We start from the raw sequence: 21,678 nt of genomic DNA on the forward strand, positions 1-21,678 counted from the left end.
CTGTACATGTCAAACAGGTGAGCGCCCACCAGAAAATCGATATTTGGCGTGCCATCGCCGAGGAAGTCCGGAACTTGGGGGTCCACAACAGACGGGGCACCCACTGCCGCAAGAGGTGGGAGGACATCCGCCGCGGAATGAGGAAGACCGCAGAAACACTGCTGGGGATGGCCTCCCGACCTTGGAGGGGTGCCAGTCACATCATGACCCCCCTGATGTCCCGGATCCTGGCGGTGGCCTACCCTAATTTGGATGGGCGCTTGAGGACAGCACAGCAGACACAAGGGGGTGAGTATCCGCACATTCTCCTATCTGTATGCGCATTGGAGGCGTCTGGGTGGGGGAGGAGGGCTGTGGGTGACATTAGGCCCGGGCGCTCTCTGTAGTGTAGTCCGCTCCCTTAGGCATGGCCCTGTGCCCCCGCACCCCACCTCTGTAGGGTGCCAAGTGCAGCTACCCATGCTCCAGCATCACACATGTGCGCCTGTGTTGTCCCTAGACCTGTTTGCCTAGTCAGAAGTACTGAGTAGTGTACCCCAAGTTCGCGACTTAGTGCACGAGGCACCTGTTTCTGTCCTCTCCGCAAAGGGTATTGCTAAGGCATGCACTCAACTTTGTTTAATTTCTCCCCCCACCCTAAATCTTTGTCTTCTTGTGTTTTAGCATCATCAGGTGGAGGAGATTTGGCGTCGGAGCAGGAGGGAGCTGCAGGTCACCAGGCCCCGGTGGGCACTGACACAGACACCGAGGGCACCAGTGATCCGGAGGGCGAGGGGAGCACCACAACGGGGACCGGTGGAGACACCAGCGGCACGGACACGTCCTCGTTTGGGAGCTCCCTAGCGGGGGCGGCACCATCTGTGCCCCCCGCAACAACAGGTACAGCCGCCACCCAGCGCACCAGCACCGCCCTCCCAGCAGCCCCTCAGTCTTCGCTCCGTGGCCGCTCGGCCAGGAAGGCGCGCGTCTCCTTCGCCCCAGGCACCTCAGCCCCTGCCTCTGTTACCCCTGCTGCCCTCAGTGCGGAGCTCATTGACCTGGTGAGGACGCTCATTGTTGGGCAGACTACCCTTCTGAATGCCATCCAGGGGGTGGAAAGGGAGGTGCATCGGAGCAATGCCTACCTGGAGGGCATTCATTCGGGTCAGGCTGCCCATCAACGAGCGTTCACTGCTCTGGCCTCAGCACTGACGGCAGCCATTGTCCCTGTCTCCAGTCTCCCTCTTCTATCTGCCTCCACCCTTTCTCTGTCTCCTGTACCTCAACCTATCCCATCCACACCATCAGACCAGCCTGCACACACCTCAACACCCAAGGCCAGCTCATCCAAACATAAGCACCACAGAAAACACAAGCATTCACCCAAGCAACACACAGATGCAGACATATCAACAGTCACTACCACCTCTGTGTCCCCGTCCTCCTCGTCTCCCTCCTCCCTCCCTGTGACGTCTACACTCACACCTGCATGCACCCCAACATCAGCCAGTTCTTCCACCACCAGCAACCCCTCCACTACAGTCCGCACACCTGCAGTCACCACCCCCACTGGCATTTACACTTCCCCTGTGTCCTCTCCCACTGTGTCTGTCACCCCCTCTTCCAAGACACATAAACGCAGGCAGACACCCAAACAACAGCCAACCACCTCACCACAGCCTACGTCCCAGTCACCTGCACCCAAGGACAGCACACCTGGCTCTCATACAACCACATCCTCTTCCTCCACTTCTCTCACCACTACTCCTACCCCTTACCTTGGTCCCAAGAAAAATGACCTCTCCAGTTTTGACCTCTTTCCCTCCCCCGACCCACCCCCTCCAACTGGGAAAAGTCCCAAGGGCACCTCAGCCACCACCAGCCCAACTACTACAGTGCAAGTGGTGCATGGCATGTGGAGTCCACCCTTTGGCGGCAGTAACACTTCGGTGAGCAGCAAGGGGACAGCCAGCCCCCCCCCAGGCAAGAGGACCCGGAAATTGAAGGGCCGCCGTGAGCGGACAGAGACGGCTGCCCCCAAGGAGGTGACTCCGGCCACTTCACCGGCCACAGCAGCCAGGGGAGGCAAGGGCCCGAGAGCCCCATCTAAGGAGCGAAAGGAGAGCAGGGCGGAGAGGACAACCACCAGGAGCGCGGAGCAGGAGGGCCCCACAAGCCCCATCCCGGCTGCAAGGGACGACACCAAAGGGCCCAGGACTCACTCCCCGAAGGGGCCTGACACAGCACGGTCGGAGGGCGACTGAGCAGGGTGTCCAGGCCAGGTATGACTCCCTTGACATACTGCAAGAGCACCGCTGAACAGGGCCCCGCCGTGAAGACAGGTACCGCTGAACAGGGCCCCGCCGTGAAGACAGGTACCGCTGAACAGGGCCCCGCCGTGCAGAAGAGCACCGCTGAACAGGGCCCCGCTGTGCAGAAGAGCACCGCTGAACAGGGCCCCGCCGTGAAGACAGGTACCGCTGAACAGGGCCCCGCCGTGAAGACAGGTACCGCTGAACAGGGCCCCGCCGTGCAGAAGAGCACCGCTGAACAGGGCCCCGCCGTGAAGACAGGTACCGCTGAACAGGGCCCCGCCGTGAAGACAGGTACCGCTGAACAGGGCCCCTCCGTGCAGAAGAGCACTGCTGAACAGGGCCCCGCCGTGAAGACAGGTACCGCTGAACAGGGCCCCGCCGTGAAGACAGGTACAGCTGAACAGGGCCCCGCCGTGCAGAAGAGCACCGCTGAACAGGGCCCCGCCGTGCAGAAGAGCACTGCTGAACAGGGCCCCGCCGTGAAGACAGGTACCGCTGAACAGGGCCCCGCCGTCTCAAGCACCGCTCCGCTGGGCCCTTCCTGTCAAGCACCGCTCCGCTGGGCCCCGCCGTCTCAAGCACCGCTCCGCTGGGCCCTTCCTGTCAAGCACCGCTCCGCTGGGCCCTTCCTGTCAAGCACCGCTCCGCTGGGCCCCGCCGTCTCAAGCACCGCTCCGCTGGGCCCTTCCTGTCAAGCACTGCTCCGCTGGGCCCTTCCTGTCAAGCACCGCTCTGCTGGGCCCTTCCTGTCAAGCACCGCTCCGCTGGGCCCCGCCGTCTCAAGCACCGCTCCGCTGGGCCCTTCCTGTCAAGCACCGCTCCGCTGGGCCCCGCCGTCTCAAGCACCGCTCCGCTGGGCCCTTCCTGTCAAGCACCGCTCCGCTGGGCCCTTCCTGTCAAGCACCGCTCCGCTGGGCCCCGCCGTCTCAAGCACCGCTCCGCTGGGCCCTTCCTGTCAAGCACCGCTCCGCTGGGCCCTTCCTGTCAAGCACCGCTCCGCTGGGCCCTTCCTGTCAAGCACCGCTCCGCTGGGCCCCGCCGTCTCAAGCACCGCTCCGCTGGGCCCTTCCTGTCAAGAACCGCTCCGCTGGGCCCCGCCGTCTCAAGCACCGCTCCGCTGGGCCCTTCCTGTCAAGCACCGCTCCGCTGGGCCCCGCCGTCTCAAGCACCGCTCCGCTGGGCCCTTCCTGTCAAGCACCGCTCCGCTGGGCCCTTCCTGTCAAGCACCGCTCCGCTGGGCCCCGCCGTCTCAAGCACCGCTCCGCTGGGCCCTTCCTGTCAAGCACCGCTCCGCTGGGCCCCGCCGTCTCAAGCACCGCTCCGCTGGGCCCCGCCGTCTCAAGCACCGCTCCGCTGGGCCCTTCCTGTCAAGCACCGCTCCGCTGGGCCCCGCCGTCTCAAGCACCGCTCCGCTGGGCCCCGCCGTCTCAAGCACCGCTCCGCTGGGCCCTTCCTGTCAAGCACCGCTCCGCTGGGCCCTTCCTCTCAAGCACCGCTCCGCTGGGCCCCGCCGTCTCAAGCACCGCTCCGCTGGACATCGCCATGTCATGCACCGCTGCGCTGGGTCCCGCCGTCTCAGGCACTGTTTATGGTTCACTGTGCCCACCATGCCTCCTCCTTGACCACTGGACTCTGTAATCCACCTGAGAGACTGTGGCTTTGCACTCCCCAGGATGGTCCAGTGGGCAATCCACCCACTGTAGAGACTTGAGAGACTGTGGCTTTGCACTCCCCAGGATGGTCCAGTGGGCAACCCACCCACTGCAGAGACTTGAGAGACTGTGGCTTTGCACTCCCCAGGATGGCACAGTGGGCAACCCACCCACTGCAGAGACTTGAGAGACTGTGGCTTTGCACTCCCCAGGATGGCACAGTGGGCAATCCACCCACTGTAGAGACTTGAGAGACTGTGGCTTTGCACTCCCCAGGATGGTACAGTGGGCATGGTGGCTCCTCGTGGATCTGGCGTCGTGGACTCATGTGGCTGTGGTGGCCCCCCCTTCCCTTCCCCCTGAGGTGCCTGTAGTTTTGACATCGGATGCCCCTGCAGTGTTCTCTCCAAAGGACTCAGGTCTCGTGTGTGGGCTTTGCCCTTGTTTCGCAGAACCTTGGCCCACGGACATGTTAGATTCGTAGGATGTGCAGGACTTGTTACTTCAGTGATACACTGATGTGTATATCTTTTTGGTTTTTGTAAATATTTTTCACGGTTGCTCAATTATTTCCAGGTGCTTTTTTTGTACATGAAAATTTATTCCAAATTTGGTTGTGTCGTATTTTTAAAGGGGCTTTGTGTGGTGTCACTGTGACTTCCTGCTCTGCATTGGTGTGTACATATTGGGGGGGTGGGGGGGTCGCATATGTGTATGCCCATAACCTTTCTTCCTCCCCCCTCCCGTGTGTCGTAGGTGCAGTACTCACCGTTGACGTCTGCGCCGGAGTTCGTACTCGTGGTAGATGAGCAGGTAGACGAGAGCAGGTATGATGTTCAATTCGGGTTCCATGCTGTCCGGATTCCGCGTGGAGTGTGTCGAGGTGAGCGTTTTCCATTGAAAATGTCTGTTTCCGCCGTGTTTTTATCGGCGGGGCTCCCGCCCCGGAAAAGGTGGCGGATTGGTGGGTCGTGATAGGGTGGGCGGTACATTGTCTGCCGCCTGGCTGTTGGCGGTGACCGCCGCGCTGTTTGTTTGTTCCGCCGTGGCGGTCGGAGTGTTAATGCGGCGGGCTGTGTTGGCGGTTCCCGCCAGGGTCAGAATTGCATTTTTTTGACCGCCGGCCTGTTGGCGGGTTGGCCGCCGCTTTATCACCGACCGCCAGGGTCAGAATGACCCCCTAAATATATACACTAGTAATCAGAAACAGGCATAGAAAAGGTTAGAAAGCAGTGCAAATAGCAATAACCAATAGGGACCCTAAGGGGAGCACAAACCATATACTAAAAAAATGGAATGCGAACAAGGTACCCCCACCTAGGTAAGTAAAATGTGTAGAGGGGAGCTGGGAGTACTAGAAAACCACAGAAGTAAGTAACACAGTACCCCCAGCGACCAGGAATGCAGGCGTAAAACACTGGATTTTCCCCAAACCACCCAAAGGGAGGAAAAGAAGAAAAAGAAGACTCCCAGACAAGCCTACAAGAAAACCAGCAGTGGATTCCTGAAGATAGAAGACCTGTGGAGAGAGGGAACCAAGTCCAAGAGTCACAGTGGAGTCCAGGAGGAGTAGGAGCTACTACCCAACCAGCTGTGGATGCAGGAGTTGGTCGACGTTGATGAAGAACAGGTCAGCACTGCAGTCCAGGAGCCATGGAAGAGTTCCTGATGGATGCAGATGAAGCCCCACGCTGGAAGGAAGATTGCAGACGGGTGTTGGTGCAGAAATTCCACCAACAAGCCTTGGCAAAGTCAAACTTGCAGTTATTGGAAAAGAGATGCTGCAGGGGACCAGCAAGGCCCAGAAGGACTCAACCCAGGAGGGGGAGTCACAGGGGACCCTCAGCATCGCAGAGAGTTCACAGGAGCAGAGGCAGCACCCACAGGAGTCCCAGAAGAAGCCCATTCGGCACTACAAAAGAGGATCCCACGTAGGAGGCTGTGCTTTATAGGATGGAGTGCTGAGGGTTGGAGCTACACGTCGCCGAAGATCCTTTGGAGGAGATGCAAACAAGCCCTGGCAGCTGCAAGAGACTCGGTGCATGGGGGTACTGCCCCGTGTGGGAAGGCAATGACTTACCTCCACCAAAGTTGGACTGCTGGCAAAGCGGACAAGAGGACTAGTCTGCACCAACACCTGTGATGCAGGATCCACACAGTGCAGCAGGAGAGGGGATCCACGCAGCCGGTTGTCCCTTGTTGTAGGTGCCTGCGGTTGCAGGGGAGAGACTCCTTCATTCTAAGGGAGATTCCTTCTTCTTGTGCAGGCTGAAGAGTTGCAGTCTTCTGAGGATGCACAGCTGGGGAAATGTTGCAAAGCTAGCAGGAGACGTGGAAACATAGTTGCAGAAGAGTCTTCTTTGTTGTAGCAGCATTTGTTGGTTCCTGGAGGGTCCAGTCGCAGTTCCAGTGGCCAGAAATTGAAGCAAAGTTTGCAGAGGAGTCCTTTTGGAATCTTGCAAGCCGAATCTGAGAACCCACCCAAGAGAGAGACCCTAAATAGCCCTGAAAGGGGGATTGGTCACCTAACCAGTTAAGCACCTATCAGGAGGGGGCTCTGACCTCACCTGCCTGGCCTGGCCACTCAGATGCTCTCAGAGAGCCCTGCCAACCTTAGAAACAAGATGGCAGAACCCAGGGATCCTCTGGAGGAGCTTTGTGCACCACCCCGAGGATGGTGATGGACAGGGGAGTGGTCAATCCCCTTTCTATTGTTCAGTTTCATGCCAGAGCAGGGACTGGGGGTCCCTGAACCGGTGTGGACTGGTTTATGCACAGAGGGCACCAAATGTGCTCTTCAAAGCAAACCAGTGGCTTGGGGAGGCTACGCCTCCCAAGCCAGTCACATCTATTTCCAAAGGGAGAGGGTGTTACCTCCCCCTCCCAAAGGAAATTCTTTGTTCTACCTTCTTGGGCTTGATCAGATCAAGCAGCAGGAGGGTAGAAACCTGTCTGAGGGGCAGCAGCTGGGCTGCCCAGAAAACCCTGTGAGACTGGTGGTAGCAATGCCGGGGGTCTTCTAAGGAGCCTCCAGATTGCATTGAATCAAACTTCCAATACTTGCAACAGTACTGGGGTATGGTTCTGATGTGTTTGATGTCAAACATGCCCGGGTTCGGAGTTACCATTATGTAGCTGGACATAGGTAGTGACCTATTACCAGTACACGCATAAAATGACGTCCCTGCACTCACAAAGTCCAGGAAAATGGATCTGGAGTTTGTGAGGGCACCTCTGCTAGTGCACGGTGCCCTCACACTCAGGTACCTGCACCCTTGCCCTCTGGGCTGAGAGGGCCTACTATAGTGGTGACTTATAGTGACCTGTAGTGAAAACAGGTACATGCACCCGTTTCACGCAGGCTGCAACGGTAGGCCTGCAGAACCCTTTGCATGGGCTCCCTATGGGATGCAAAATAACTGCTGCAGTCCATAGGGATCACCCGGAACCCAAATGCCCTTAGTACGTCCTTGGTTGAGTCCTCCTGGGCCTTGCTGGTCCCCAGCAGCACCTATTTTCCACTAACCACGAGTTTGCCTTTGCCAAGGCTTGTTAATGGAATTCCTGCACTGACACCCGTCTGCAAACTTCCAGCGTGGGGCTTCATCTGCATCCATCAGGAACTCTTCTCGGCTCCAGGGCTGCAGTGCTGACCTGTTCTTCATCACGGTCTACCAACTCCCGCATCCACAGCTGGGTGCTTAGTAGCTTCTACTCCTCCCCGACTCCACTGTGAGTCTTGGACTTGGTCCCCTCTCTCCACTGGTCTTCTTTCGTCAGTAGTCCACAGCTGATTTTCTTGCAGGCTTGTCCGCTCGTCTTCTTTTCCTTCTTTTCCCCCTTTTGGGTGGTTGGGGGAAAATCCAGTGTTTTACTCCTGCATTCCTGGTCACTGGGTGGTGCTGTGTTACTTATCTTTGTGGTTTTCTGATACCCCCATCTCCCTTCTACACATTTTATTTAGCTAGGTGGGTGTACATTGTTTGCATTCCATTTTTTTAGTATATGGTTTGTGCTCCCCCTAGGGTCACTATTGGTTATTGCTATTTGCACTGTTTTCAAACCTTTTCTATGCCTGTTTCTGATAACTAGTGTATATATTTAGTGTATTACTTACCTCCTAAGGGTGGGTTACCTGTCTAGTATTTTGTGGTGATTTGTTCATTTTTGTTCAACTGAGTGTTTTATTTCATATGTGTAATTGTTGTGTGACTACAGTGGTATTGCATGAGCTTTGCATGTCTCCTAGATAAGCCTTGGGTGCTCATCCACAGCTACCTCTAGAGAGCTTGGCTTCTAGACATTGCCTACACTTACCTAAGAGGAGATACCTGGACCTGGTATAAGGTGTAAGTACCATAGGATCCCACCACACACCAGGCCAGCTTCCTACAGATTATATGTGATGTGCACCTGTTTCAATAAAGCAGACTTTTTCACACAAAGCTGGTGTCAGTGGTCTGGGCTGCACCCCCTCTCCCCAAGGGGCTTTCGAGGAGCAGCCAACCAAAGGGAAGTTTGTCCCCTGGAGGATTGGGGGAGTTTGTGCAGTGTAACAGCTGTTACCGTGTTTTGGGGCTGGGTTTGGACTATTTTATAGCCCTCACATAACCAGCCACCATTTTGTCTGTAGTTGACATGGTTGCAGTGTTCCTGCCCTCCCATTCCTTTCATCATTGGTTTCTAAGGGTGATATTTGGTGGTTTTCCTTTATTAGACCGACGGTCATTGGACCAGGTGCGTGGGTGGAAGCATGTATGTTGTTGTCGCTTTGAAGCACGTGCAGATGCAGTTGGCTGAGAAATTGCTATGAGTTTTAGTTAATTTTATTGTTGTTGACAGTGGTAGCCAGGCTGAAAGGGAACGAGTGGACAAGCGCATGCCTGGATGAGGCAGCAAGTTTAATGTTCATTAGGGAATTAAGTTAGTTGGAGGTTTATAGTTGCAATAACACTGTAGGGGAAGTTAAAGGTCTTAATTGCTGAAGGAGTTAGTAAAGACTTGCAGTTTTAATTTTTGTGAGGGGGAGGGACATTTAGAGGCGGGGAAGTAGTTTAACATAGTTGAACATCTCTATATTGTGAGGTTTTAGTTTTGTGAGGCGAAAGGCCCATGGATTATATGTGAAGTGCTCCCGTTTCAGTAAAGCAGCCTTTCTAACACAAGAGCGGGTGTCATTGGTCTGTGCTGCTCCCCCTCTCCCCCAATCAGTCCTCTGGAAAAGAGCATCATAATGAAAGAACCTCTAATGAGGCACACAATGCAGCCGAGCCTTCAGAAAGGACTACTGCACTAACAGGAACATTCTACTGAGAAGAGGCCTGTCAGAGTGATATACGCACTATGGGACAGATTTACAAAAGAGTTACACAATACAGCGCAGCAGGCAAAAATGCTGGGATGCGTTTCATGACAGGGAGGGAGCAGGAAAGTGCCAAATCAACAGAGATATAGCGCTCTCCTTCCCTCTCGAATCGATGGTGCAGAATTTTGCTGCCAAGCACTATGCATATACCTGTGCTCCATAGTGCAAGGGTGTGTGCATGAGTCTAGCATAGGTTTTGTATTGGGAGGGTTCCCTTCTAGTGTAAAATACTATGCCTAGACAATTTAAAAACTTGTCCTACTCTGTATCTGTGCTTCACAGTGCAGCACATATGCAAAGTCCGAAAAGGAAGGAGAAATTAAAACATTTGTCTTTTTAACGTCTGTTTTCAAAAGGTGTTATTTTTTGGATGCAAAATGCTTTCTCATATTTTTGGTAGATAAGGTTCTGGATAAAAAAGGGTGGGTGATTGCATGGGAACACACATGTAACTTCCCCTTGACGTTAATTAACGGTAAGCAGCGCATTGCGCTACTTTTAGTCAATTTCCAGCACAAAACAAGTTTGTGCTGGAAAGTAAATAATAAAATAAAAGTTTTGTGCTGATTTGCGTCACTTTTATGAAGCAAACCCAGCGCAAAATGTTCGTAAATCACCCCCTAGACCTGAAACTCAAGTGTTGTTATTCTCTAAGCAGGGTTTCCAAAGAGAGAATACTTGATACAGTGGAGCAGGGCTTCCATATTTATGCGTTATATTGGCAGCATGGCCTCTGTAAAGTTCCAAGACATTGAAAGTGTGGGTTTCTAGAGGCAAATATATAATGAGAGAAGGGGATCCAAAGAGGATCCTACAGAGAGCAGGACTTCCACAGAGGGATATTATACCAAGATCAGGGCTTGTAGAGGGGGATTTTATATTGAGAGTTGGTCTTTCACAGAGGGGCACATGAAACTCACATTTGAGCCTCCGAAGACACACACTGCACTAGACAGAGAAATTTCAGAGAGGATCACAAAGTAAGACTAGAGACTCAAGAGAGCAATAATATTCCAACAACAGCACCTCCAATAAACAATGAAGGTACTCAAAATAACAACAGGAGGGCCTCTAGAGGAGAAAACTGTACTGAGCCTTGGGGGCAGGGCCTCTAACATGGGAACACTGAATTACATATCGAGAGTGAGATATCTGCAGTTAAACATTGTAAAACCAGGATCTGCAGAGAGAAACATTACACTCATAGCAGGTGATCTCGAGAGGAGCATTATTTTCAGAGCTGGCTTCCAAACGGAGACATCAGACTGCAGGGCCTTCTGATGGAAACGCTGTAATAGGACTAGGGCCCCTAACAAAGGAAACATTATATAGTGATAGTGGGGCATCCACCATTAAAATGACACCAGGACCTCCTGGGGGAAACATACAGAGAACAGATTTTCAGTGTCAATAACTGTACTAAGAGAAGGGCATCCAACAAGAGAACACAAAACAAAATATGGCCACTGTAGGTGGAAACCTACCTGTAGAGGATCTTGCACAGCCCCTCTGATATCCAAGACCTGGCCACCTTTGACTACTGCTCTGGGAAGCTTGTTCAGAAACTGATCCAAGGAGAGCTTGTACCCTGATTAAAAGAAGGCAGAAGAAAATCACTGTATATAAAACCAATCAAAGAAGAAATTCTGAGTTTCTACTTAGTGGGAGGAATACCCCAGTATCCGTTAATTTAGAATATACCAAGTGATCACACCCATATGGTGTAAGTTCTGCCCATTGACAGATGATCCACTTCTTCTGATACTCTTCGGAATTGTTTATTTATTTATAGTTTTTATATAGAGTAGCCCAAGCCATTAGAGCACAGGGTCGCTTTACATAGAACACTCTAGAAATGTAAGTCATCATAACATTAACAGAGGAACACATGTACCAAAAAGAACTAGAAGGGCAAAGGGAAGCTATGGAAGGTAGAGAATTTTGAGATTTTTTCAGAAGGTAAGTGAGGGTTGGTTATTATGTCCTCAGTTTGTGTGCTAGGCATCAGAAGGGCTGTCTGGGAGTTTTTTTTTTTTTTTAGCTTTGGTCCACACCCTATCCTGACTATACCATTTTTAGGAGTCCAGACAGTGTCACCCAAGAAAACCATCAGCTTTGATGGTGAAGTTGCTTTAGTTAGGGAAGCCTAAATTAAAAGGCAGTACTTTTTGAGGCTAAGCCAACTCTGTAGGCCTTACAGAGATCACATGATACACTGGAAGAGGCGAGTACCCAGGGTGCTCCCAGGCTTCCCCTCTCAACCCAGTTTCTTAGGGTTTAAATCATACTGTTTATCTCCACAGTAGTCGCCTCAATATAGTAGACCTTTTAGGGTCAGTTCCCATAGGACATTCCATTCTTCCTTCAAGTCCATTGGCTCAGCAGATAAGTATGCAGTTGTACATGCAAGATCAACTAGGGTAAACAATTTTAAATGTATCCTCCTGCAGTGAACCTACTCTACCACTGTGACATCCTAGAATGCACACTCCATTCAGGATTCTACTTGAAACCACTCTCTTAGTCAAACAGACTAATGAGATTCCTTTTAAACTTGTTCAAGTATGCTCAAACTGCTTCCTCGGATCAAATCTGCACATTCCATAAGTCTTACTAAAACCTACAAGTTCTCCTGATGCTGAATAATTGTTGCAAATCTATAATGTTAACAGGCATGCCTAACAGGTGCTTACCAATGTACACATCTGACCCACTGCATGACAGAATAATATTTTATAGGAATTTTTCATAACTCTCACTGCAAGCCAATTTTATTTCTCATGTACAATGTACAGAAACGATGATCTCAAACTCAGAGGCTTCAACAAAAAAAATAGAAATTAACTTTAAACACACACAGTGTAGAAATTGCACATTTAACAAAACTATGCAACAGCATGGCTGAACATGCCATATAGCGCATGCATTTATTGTCCGACCCCACTGATGAAATCTTGTTCCACTGTTCCAGAAAGATATGGCTTTTGTGTTTTTTTAATTAAATGTAAGATATCTGGTGGATGTGTTGGTGTATGATTAGAGTATACGGTTGATTGTTTGGAGGCCTGTTAGTAAGGGCGGTAGATTATGAGGTGGGTTGTGTGGAAAGATGATGGTGGATATGTTGGCAGATGATGGTGAGTGAGTAGGCACTTATGATGGTATGTTATATTGCCATGCTGGGTGTGTTGCTTGATGGATGTGTAGGGGGTTGCTTTCATGTATGATGGGTGTGTTGAGATGATGCTGGATGTGTGGATGTATGATGGTAGATTTGTTGACAAATGACTATGGGTGTAGTATTGGAGTATGAGCTTAGTTCTTTAGAAGTCTGTTGATAGGTGTGGTAGCTTATGGTGTGGGTTGTGTGTATGTAGACAGTGGTATTTAAACACCTGGGCAATATGGGGATGGGGGCTATAAAGCATCCTAATCAGGGACAAGGCAGGGTGTGTTGGAGCATTTCCTCCTACCTGCAGCTGGACAATAGAGGTCATAGCACTCTGTTTTTAGTTTTCTCTCCTCCACCCTTGGGCAAAACAGAGAGGGGCATGAATACTCTTTGGCAATGATATGGAAGGTGTGCATAAGGAAAACAGTTACTTACCTGTAATTGTAATTCTCCAGCATTGGTATCTTTCATAGACTTGCATGCTTTACTCATTCCCCATCGCCAAGCTGGGCGTCCCACAGTAAAATTTAGAAAGCAGTACCACGCCAAACATAGCCAGCAATGGCTGAAAAACATTCACTTTATTATCCTAGTCACATCATTTGAAAATAACCAAACGCCAGTCAATTAGAATACTGGACCCTGAACACCACTCCCCTCAGAGGCTATCATACTTCATGTTTTGCAGTTCAAGTGTGAAGAAGTTAGTGTTAAATAGGAGAGGAGGGTGGGTTGTATGTAGATCTATCATAGAAACCAATACTGCAGAACTGAAGTTACAGGTAGCAACATTTCCCTTCTTCAGTATTGAATCCTTCATAGATTCTCATGCTTGAATCAGAATATTAAGCAGTTAAAGAATACATACATAATTATTGTAGCGGATAGTGAGATATAATGACAAAAAAGGCTCACTTTATTGGAAAAGATGACGCAACACTACAACACAACACTGCCTGTCCAACAGCTGCATCCTTTTTTCTACTATTGAATTCAAATATTAATTTTGAGTGAACATGGGTCTATTCTTCCACACTGCTGCACTGCAAAAGCCTTGTACTGACACACCAGAAAAATAGAGCAGTAGATGTGCCAACACTTCTTGTAGATTGTGCCTTTACTTTACTTTCTGGAGGTCTTCTTGCTTTGCGATGACAAAACACAGTGGCCACCGATATCAAACAGGCTATACTTTGTTTTGAATGAGAGAGACCCTTAACAGGCATACCATAGGCTACCAATAGTTGATCTGTTGTTCTAAATTCTTTAATCCTGTCAATGTAAAATTTCAAGCACCTTCTTACATAGAGAGTGTAATGAGCTCTCTCTGCTTCATCCTTCTTGTTTTGAAAGAATGTTTTTAAAACCGGATGCGCATTTAAGTGAAAATCCAATGGTAACTCTGTAGTGAATGACTGAATCAAGGGTTTGTTCTTAGTATAAACTGGTCATAACTAAATTACATGTAGTGCCCCTTATTGGTAAGGGCTTCTATTTCACTCACTCTTCTTACAGAAATCAATGTCAACAGCAATGGCATTTTCATAAAAGATATATCAGTTTGGCTTTGCGAATTGGTTCAAAAGGACTTTGCATTAGCTGTGAAAGTACTGTATTTATTTACCAAGAAGTTGGTGGATGCTTCAACGGAGTATAAGCTCTAAAAAGTCCCATTAAGGATTCCTTACCAACTCCATTAGACAAAGATTAGACAGAGGTGGTTTATTGGAAGATCGTCTAAAGCGTAATATAGCTGCTAAATGTACTTTAACAGAGGCATGAGAAAAGCCTAATCATGTCAGATGTAACAGATAAGGTAGCAACTTTCTGATCTAAAGGATATTAGGGGTGAAAATATTGTCTAGACATGATTAACAGAAACACTTCCATTTATATTTGTAAGTTTTCTTTGCTGTTTCCCCCCTACCTTTAACTAGGTTCCCTTTACAAAACTGTGGTATATTTCGCTGTGAGTATTCAATGTGTTCAAGAGCTTAATCGACAAGCTTAAGTATTCCGGATCTGAAAAAACTGCTTGCCATTTGTGGAGAGTCCAAAAATTAATTGTTTTCAGCCTAATATTATGTTGTTGCAATAGGCGAAGTAGATCTGAGAACCAGTCCTGTCTGGGCCATGTCAAGGTTACCATTGATATGGTATGTTAATTAAGATTGTATACTGCACGTTCGCAAGTGGTTTCCTGGCACTTTTTATAACGCATAGCTACTGATGTGAATTAGGTCAGAGACTGCTAAGTTGCGTAGGCTTGTTTGAAAAGCCATGTCTTCAAGCATTTACAAAATAATATGAAATTGGTTTTGTAGGAAACTGGCTCTCTATATGGTGCACTAAACATAAGTACACTGTGCAGAGGATCCCCAATTGGTTTGCAGAAGCAAAAGTAGGAAGGACTAATAAACAAGTTACTTACCTTCAGTAACGCATTATCTGGTAGAGACTTTATCTAGCTGCAAATTCCTTACCTTTGAATCCCCTGGCGTCAGCTTCGAGATCGGAATCTTTTGCTGAGCAGTACCCTGCGCGCGTTGTCAGGTGGCGTCGTTCAGCTCCACGTGGCGTTGTCAGCATCGTCGTAGCTGTCTGTGACGTCATGGTCGCTTATAAAGGCTCCACCCTGGCCCACGCACGTCAGTTCATTTACCCACAAAACATCCACACCAGAAGCGCAGAGTCATGGATAGAACCAACATTTTGTCTGTGCAAATCGAGGGCACTGAAAGGGAATAAACCCTAACCCAACCCAACTAGATATATCTGCAGAATGGGGCGGCATGGGTGGGTGTACGGCAAAAGTAGATAGGACTAATGAACAAGTTACTTACCTTTGGGAACGCCATTATCTGGTAGTGTTGGAGGCTGGCCTGGTTTGTAGTGGGTACCTTGGGTACTCAGACCTTATACCAGGTCCAGTTAGGCCTTATTAGTGAAGTAGTAGTGTTTTAGCAGGTTAGGCTGATAGAGGTAGCTATAGCAGAGCAGCTAGGCTGAACTAGGAGACATGCAAAGCTCATGCAATACCACTTATAACTACACAGTACTTATACACAAGTAAAGACAATACTCAGTGTTACCAAAAATAAAGGAAGTTTATTTGGGTGACACAGTACCAAAAATATCTTAGAGGCAATACTCTTTCTGGAGGTAAGTATTATACACAATATATACACTAGACGCCAAAATAAGGTAAGTAATTAGACATACGATAGTGCAAACAATAGGAAATGCTATAGAATGCAATGGGAGAAAATAGGTCTTGGGGCAACACAAACCATAGACTAAGAAAGTGGAATGCAAATCACGAATTCCTCCCTAGACAAGTGTAGTGTGTGCAGAATCGCTGGGAGAGTAAGAATAGAGTAAAGGTAAGTAAATTATCCCACCCCTGAGCCCAGAAAAGCAGGAGTAAAGTACTGCAAGTTTCCTTAAGACACACTACACCTCGTGATATGGATTATTGCAGTAACCAACCAAGCCTGCAAACAACAACTGCTGGATTCCTGGGCCTGTAGACCTGCAAAAGAAGGGGACCAAGTCCAGAAGTCATAAGACGTTCCAGGAAGGACAGGAGCCCCTGCCAACCCAGAAGAGGGTGCAAAAGAAGAATCCCCAGTTGGACAAAGACTGTAGGAATGCACCCTAGGAAGATGCCAGCGGGTTCCTGCGTGATGCAAAGGATGTCCCACAACGTGAAGATGGATGCAGACGTGATTTCATGTTGGAGGACTTGGCTACAACAAAGTTGAGTTTTGCGTAAAAATTGTGTGAGGAGGAAGAGGGGGCTCTCAGCACTTTAGAGAGCCCTCAGGATGTCAGGCAGCACCCACGGGAGTCCCAGGACACGAGAACAAGGGAGGTGCAAAACGCGGTTCTGCGGAACTACAAAGAAGGGTTTCACGCCCCCGGAGGTCAACTCAGCGAGGACCTGGGCCAGGCTGTGCATGAAGGAATTTTGCTAATAGTGCACAGAGGCCTCAGGAGGTGAAGAAGACGCAATGCACAGGGGTACTGTCGCTCTCAGGGAAGGCAAGGTCTTACCTCCTCCAAATTGCGTCAGCAGGACAGTCTGTGTAGATGGGGTCCACCCTCTCATGTGTTTCCATGAGCACGCTCGTCGCTGTGAGAGGAGTCCCGGAGTACCGGTCGTCGACTTGGAAGGTGCCTGCGTGAGCAGGGGAGTGACTCAGTCACCCCACTGGAGATTTCTTCGGTCCTTCTGGTGCAGGGTGAAGACAGGGAGTCCTCAGAGCGTGCACACCCTGGAAACTGTTGCAGTTGCTGGCTGGAGCGGACGTTGCACAAGAAAAGTATCCCTTGTGGATACTTTCTGCTGTTACAGTGGTTCCTGGAGCAGGCTTCGGTTGATCCGAGGTCAGAGGATGAAGTAGTAGCAGAGGATTCCTGCTGGAAACTTGCAAGTAGAATCTGAAGAGAACCCACAGCAGAGACCCTAAATAGCCCTGAGAGGGGGATTGGCTACCTTATCAGGTAAGGACCTATCAGGAGGGGTCTCAGACATCACCTGCTGGCACTGGCAACTCAGAGCCCTCCAGAGTGCCCCCACACCTTGCAAAGCAAGATGGCTGGAGTCTGGGACCCTCTGGAGGAGCTCTGAGCACCACCGTTGGGTGGTGATGGGCAGGGGAATGGTCACTCCCCTTTCCTTTGTCCAGTTTCGCCCGCCAGAGCAGGGGACATGGGGTCCCTGAAGCGGTGTAGACTGTCTTATGCAAGGAGGGCACCATCTGTATCCTTCAAAGCATTTCCAGAGGCTGGGGGAGGCTACCCCTCCCCAGCCTGTAACATCTATTTCCAAAGGGAGAGGGTGTATGACCCTCCTCCCAAAGGAAATGCTTTGTTCTGCCTTCCTGGGACTGAGCTGCTCAGACCCCAGGAGGGCAGAACCCTGTCTGTGAGGTGGCAGCAACTGTAGCTGCAGTGCAATCCTCAGAGTGCTGGTTTGGCAGTACTGGGGGTCCATGGTGGAGCCCCAGGATGCATGGAATTGGCTCCCCAATACCAGATTTGGAATGGGGGGACAATTCCATGATCTTAGACACCTTACATGGCCATATTCAGAGTTACCATTGTGAAGCTACATATAGGTACTGACCTATATGTAGTGCACATGTGTAATGGCGTCCCCGCACTTACAAATTCCCGGGAAATGGCCCTGAACTATGTGGGGGCACCTTTGCTAGTGCAAGGGTGCCCTCACACTTAGTAACTTTGCACCTAACCTTCAGCAAGTGAAGGTTAGACATATAGGTGACTCATAAGTTACTTAAGTGCAGTGAAAATGGCTGTGAAATAACATGTGCGTTATTTCACGCAGGCTGCAGTGGCAGTCCTGTGAAAGGGTTTGTCTGAGCTCCTTATGGGTGGCAAAAGAAATGCTGCAGCCCGTAAGGATCTCCTGGAACCCCAATGCCCTGGGTACCTAGGTACCATATACAAGGGACATATAAGGGGGCACTAGTATGCCAATTTTGGGTGAAATACTGACTTACCAGTATGCAGTGACAAAAGTTAGAGGAGAGAGAGCATAATCACTGGGGTCCTGGTTAGAAGGATCCCAGTGAACACATTTATGCACACTGACATCAGGCAGAAAATAGGGGTAACCACGACAAAAGGAGGGTACTTTCCTACATCAGGTGGCTACGTGGGCATCTCTGTACACTTTGCAAAACATTGCTGCCTCGACAATCAGGTACAGAGAGACGGACACTTTGCCGGTTCAGTCCTACAGGACTTTTTAGTATAGTGGAGGTATCCATATCTGTTGCCACCAATAGGGAGCCCATGCAAAGGCTTCTACAGGACTGCCATTGCAGAATGTGTGAAAAGGTGCTTGTGCCCTTTCACTGCCATTTACACTGCACCAGGTCACTTATAAGTCACCACTGTAGCAGGCCCTCCTGCCCCGAGGTTACGGTGCAGAGTACCTGTGCGTGAGGGCACCCCTGCACTAGCAGAGGTGCCCCCACGACCTCCAGGACCATTTTCTCAGACTTCGTGAGTGTGGGGATGCCATTTTACACGTGTACTGGATAGAGGTCACTACCTGTGTCCAGCTACATAATGGTAATTACGAACATAGGCATGTTTGGTATCAAACATGTTGGAATCATACCCCAATGTAAGTATTGGTTGTATGATTCCATGATCTCTGGGGGCTCCTTAGAGGACCCCCAGTATTGTCATTCCAGCCTTCTGAGGTTTTCCAGGCAGCCCCAGCAGCTGCCACCTTTCAGACAGTTTTCTGCCCTCCTATTTCTTGAGCAGCTCAAGCCCAGGAAGGCAGAACAAAGGATTTCCTTTGGGAGAGGGGTGTTACACCCTCTCCCTTTGGAAATAGGTTTTACGGGCTTATGAGGGGTAGCCTCCCCAAGCCACTGGAAATGCTTTAAAGGGCACATTTGGTGCCCTCCTTGCATAATCCAGTCTACACGGTTCAGGGACCCAAGTTCCTGCTCTGGCGGGCGAAACTGGACAAAGGAAAGGGGAGTGACCACTCCCCTGCCCATTACCACCCCACGGATGATGCCGAGAGCTCCTCCAGAGGGTCCCTGGGTTTTGCCATGTTGGATTCCAAGTTGGCAGAGAACTCTGGGAGCATTTGAGTGGCCAGTGCCAGCAGGCGACATCAGAGCCCTCCCCTCATAGGCACTTACCTGTTTAGCTGACCAATCCCACTTTAGGGTCTTTCTCTTGGGTGATTCTTCAGATTCGGATTGCAAGACTCCAGCAGGAATCCTCTGCATCCTTTACTTCACCTTCTTACCGAAGGAACTGCATCTGGACCCTCCAGGAACTCTACAAACTTTAACAAAGAAGCAAAGATGACTTCTGCAACATTGTATCTTCAGCTCCTGACAACAACTGCAACTATTTTCCGGTCGTGCATCCTCAGAGGACAGCCTGTCTTCAGTCTGCACCAAAAGAACGAATGAATCTCCCTTGGAGTGAAGAAGTCACTCCCCTGCTTCAGCAGGCATCTCTCTGCATCGACGACCGGCAGCGTGGGTCCCCTCTCCTGATGAGTTGTGTGGATCCAGCCTCAGGGGTGGTGGACTGAAGTAGTCCCGACAGTCCTGAAGTCCTACTGTACAATTTTGGTGGAGGTAAGAGTTTGCCTCCCCTCGCACGACAGTACCCCCATGCACTGCGTGTTTGCAGTTGCCAAGGCTTGTTGGCATCCTTCCACAAAGTGCACCGTGCAGCTCTGGCCCCCAGCACTCCATTCTGCAATGCACAGCTTCCTATGTGGTTCCCCGGTGGCGTGGGATCCTTTGTTGTAGTGTTGCGTGTGCCTCCTTTTGCACCTTCTTTGTCTCTGTGCTGTGGGACTCCTGTGCATGCTGCATAGTCTTCTGAGGGCCCTCTGAGTTTCTGAGAGCCCCCTCTGACTCTCCCTCCTGGGTAGAGTCCACCAGGTCCCTCCTGGTCCCGGGCAGCGTCATTTTCTGCTAACCGCGAACTTTACGTGTGCTAAGGCTTGTTGACAGAATCCAGCTACGCAAGCCAGACTGCAATCTTCCATCCGGAGTGGGTTATCTTCTGTACTAACCAGGAACCCACATCCGTCTTCTTGGGTGCAGTACTGACTGTTGTTCTTCACCGGTGGCTCTTCTTTTGCACCTTCATCTGGGTTAGCAGGGGCTCCTGTTCTCCCTGGACTCTTCTGTGCTTCTTGGACTTGGTCCCCTTCTTCCACAGGTCTTCAGGTCCAGGAATCCACTGTTTGTGTCTTGCAGTCTCTTCTGGTTCTTGCAGTCTTTCTTGTGTGTTCTAGGAAAGTTACTGTGATTTACTCCTGCTTTCCTGGGCTCTGGGGTGGGTTATATTACTAGGTGGGAAACCGACATTAGCATTCCACTTTGTTAGTATATGATTTGTGTTCCCCCTAGGCCCAATTCTAACTATTGTGATTTTCACTTTTTGCACTGTTTCAAACTGTTTTTACAGCTACTTCTGCATACTAGTGTATATAATTTGTGTATTACTTACCTCCTAAGGGAGTATAGTCTCTATGGTATTTTTGGCATTTGTGTCACCAAAATAAAGTACCTTTATTTTGGTAACACTGAGTATTTTCATTTATGTATGTGAGTACTGTGTGACTACAGTGGTATTGCATGAGCTTTGCATGTCTCCTAGATAAGCCTTGGCTGCCCAGCTACAGCTACCCCTAGAGAGCCTGGTTTCTAGACACTGCCTACATTTCACTAATAAGGGATAACTGGACCTGGTATAAGGTGTAAGTACCATAGGTACCCACTACAAACCAGTCCAGCCTCCTACACCTGACAGATCTCCAGGACTGGAACGCCCCGGGCTAGCGCGGTGATAGCAGCTTTGGCCCTGGCCGAATGAGCCCTCAGGAAGCTGCTTCCTGGTCAGTGTGTAGCAGATCTTGATGCAGAAAACTAACCAGCGGGAAATGGTTAGCTTTTGCAATGCCCGACCCTTCTTTGCTCCAATGTATCCCACAAAGAGTTGGTCATCCACCCGGAACTCTTTTGTGCGGTCAAGGTAGAACAACAACGCTGTTTTTGGGTTCAGTCGGTGGAGTCGCTCCTCTTCCTTGGAGGGATGCAGTAGAGCAAAGAAGGTAGGTAGGGTGATGTTCTGACCCAGATGAAATGGGGTCCCCCACCTTGGGATGCCAATAAGGAAGAAAGATAGCCCTTGAGATGACCCAAAGCAGAACCCTGCAGGGCAAGGGAAAGTAAGAAGAGAAGGATATCAGAAAGAGAAGCAGAAAGATTATTAATAGACCTTTCTGTAAATAATACACAAAGCGTTACCAACAGCAGGCATACACCGTTTTAGTGGTGGGACACCTGGCTGTCCAAATAACTTTACAGACTTCAGGAGGAAGGTCAAAAGCCATCAACTGCCACCGCTCAATCTCCACGCATGAAGGCGCAGAGTTGACAGGTTCAGGTGGAGAACCCTCCCCTGCTGCTGTGACAGAAGATCCTCCTGAAAGGGCAGCCTGATCGTAGGATTGTTGCCCATTTTGAGAAGCTCGAGATACCAGACTCTCCGTGCCCAGTCCGGTGCCACTAGGCTGACTTGGGCCCGTTCGTTCTTGATCTTCTTGAGAAGTCTGGGAAGAAGTGGTATGGGCGGAAAAGCATACAGGAGGCCTGAACTCCATTTGCATCG

General features: G+C 50.1%; 1 protein-coding gene across 1 annotated transcript in view; it reads right to left on the reverse strand.

The window, feature by feature from the left end:
- UBXN11 (UBX domain protein 11) overlaps positions 1 to 21,678 on the reverse strand; it is a 379,872-nt gene that overhangs the window by 23,266 nt on the left and 334,928 nt on the right. The window contains exon 11 of the mRNA XM_069224030.1: positions 10,796 to 10,899. Within this exon, the coding sequence (XP_069080131.1) occupies positions 10,796 to 10,899 (104 nt within the window). The remainder of the gene's footprint in view (positions 1 to 10,795; positions 10,900 to 21,678) is intronic.

Source organism: Pleurodeles waltl, chromosome 3_1 (genome assembly GCF_031143425.1).
Source record: "Pleurodeles waltl isolate 20211129_DDA chromosome 3_1, aPleWal1.hap1.20221129, whole genome shotgun sequence".
In the NCBI taxonomy this organism is placed as follows: domain Eukaryota; kingdom Metazoa; phylum Chordata; class Amphibia; order Caudata; family Salamandridae; genus Pleurodeles; species Pleurodeles waltl.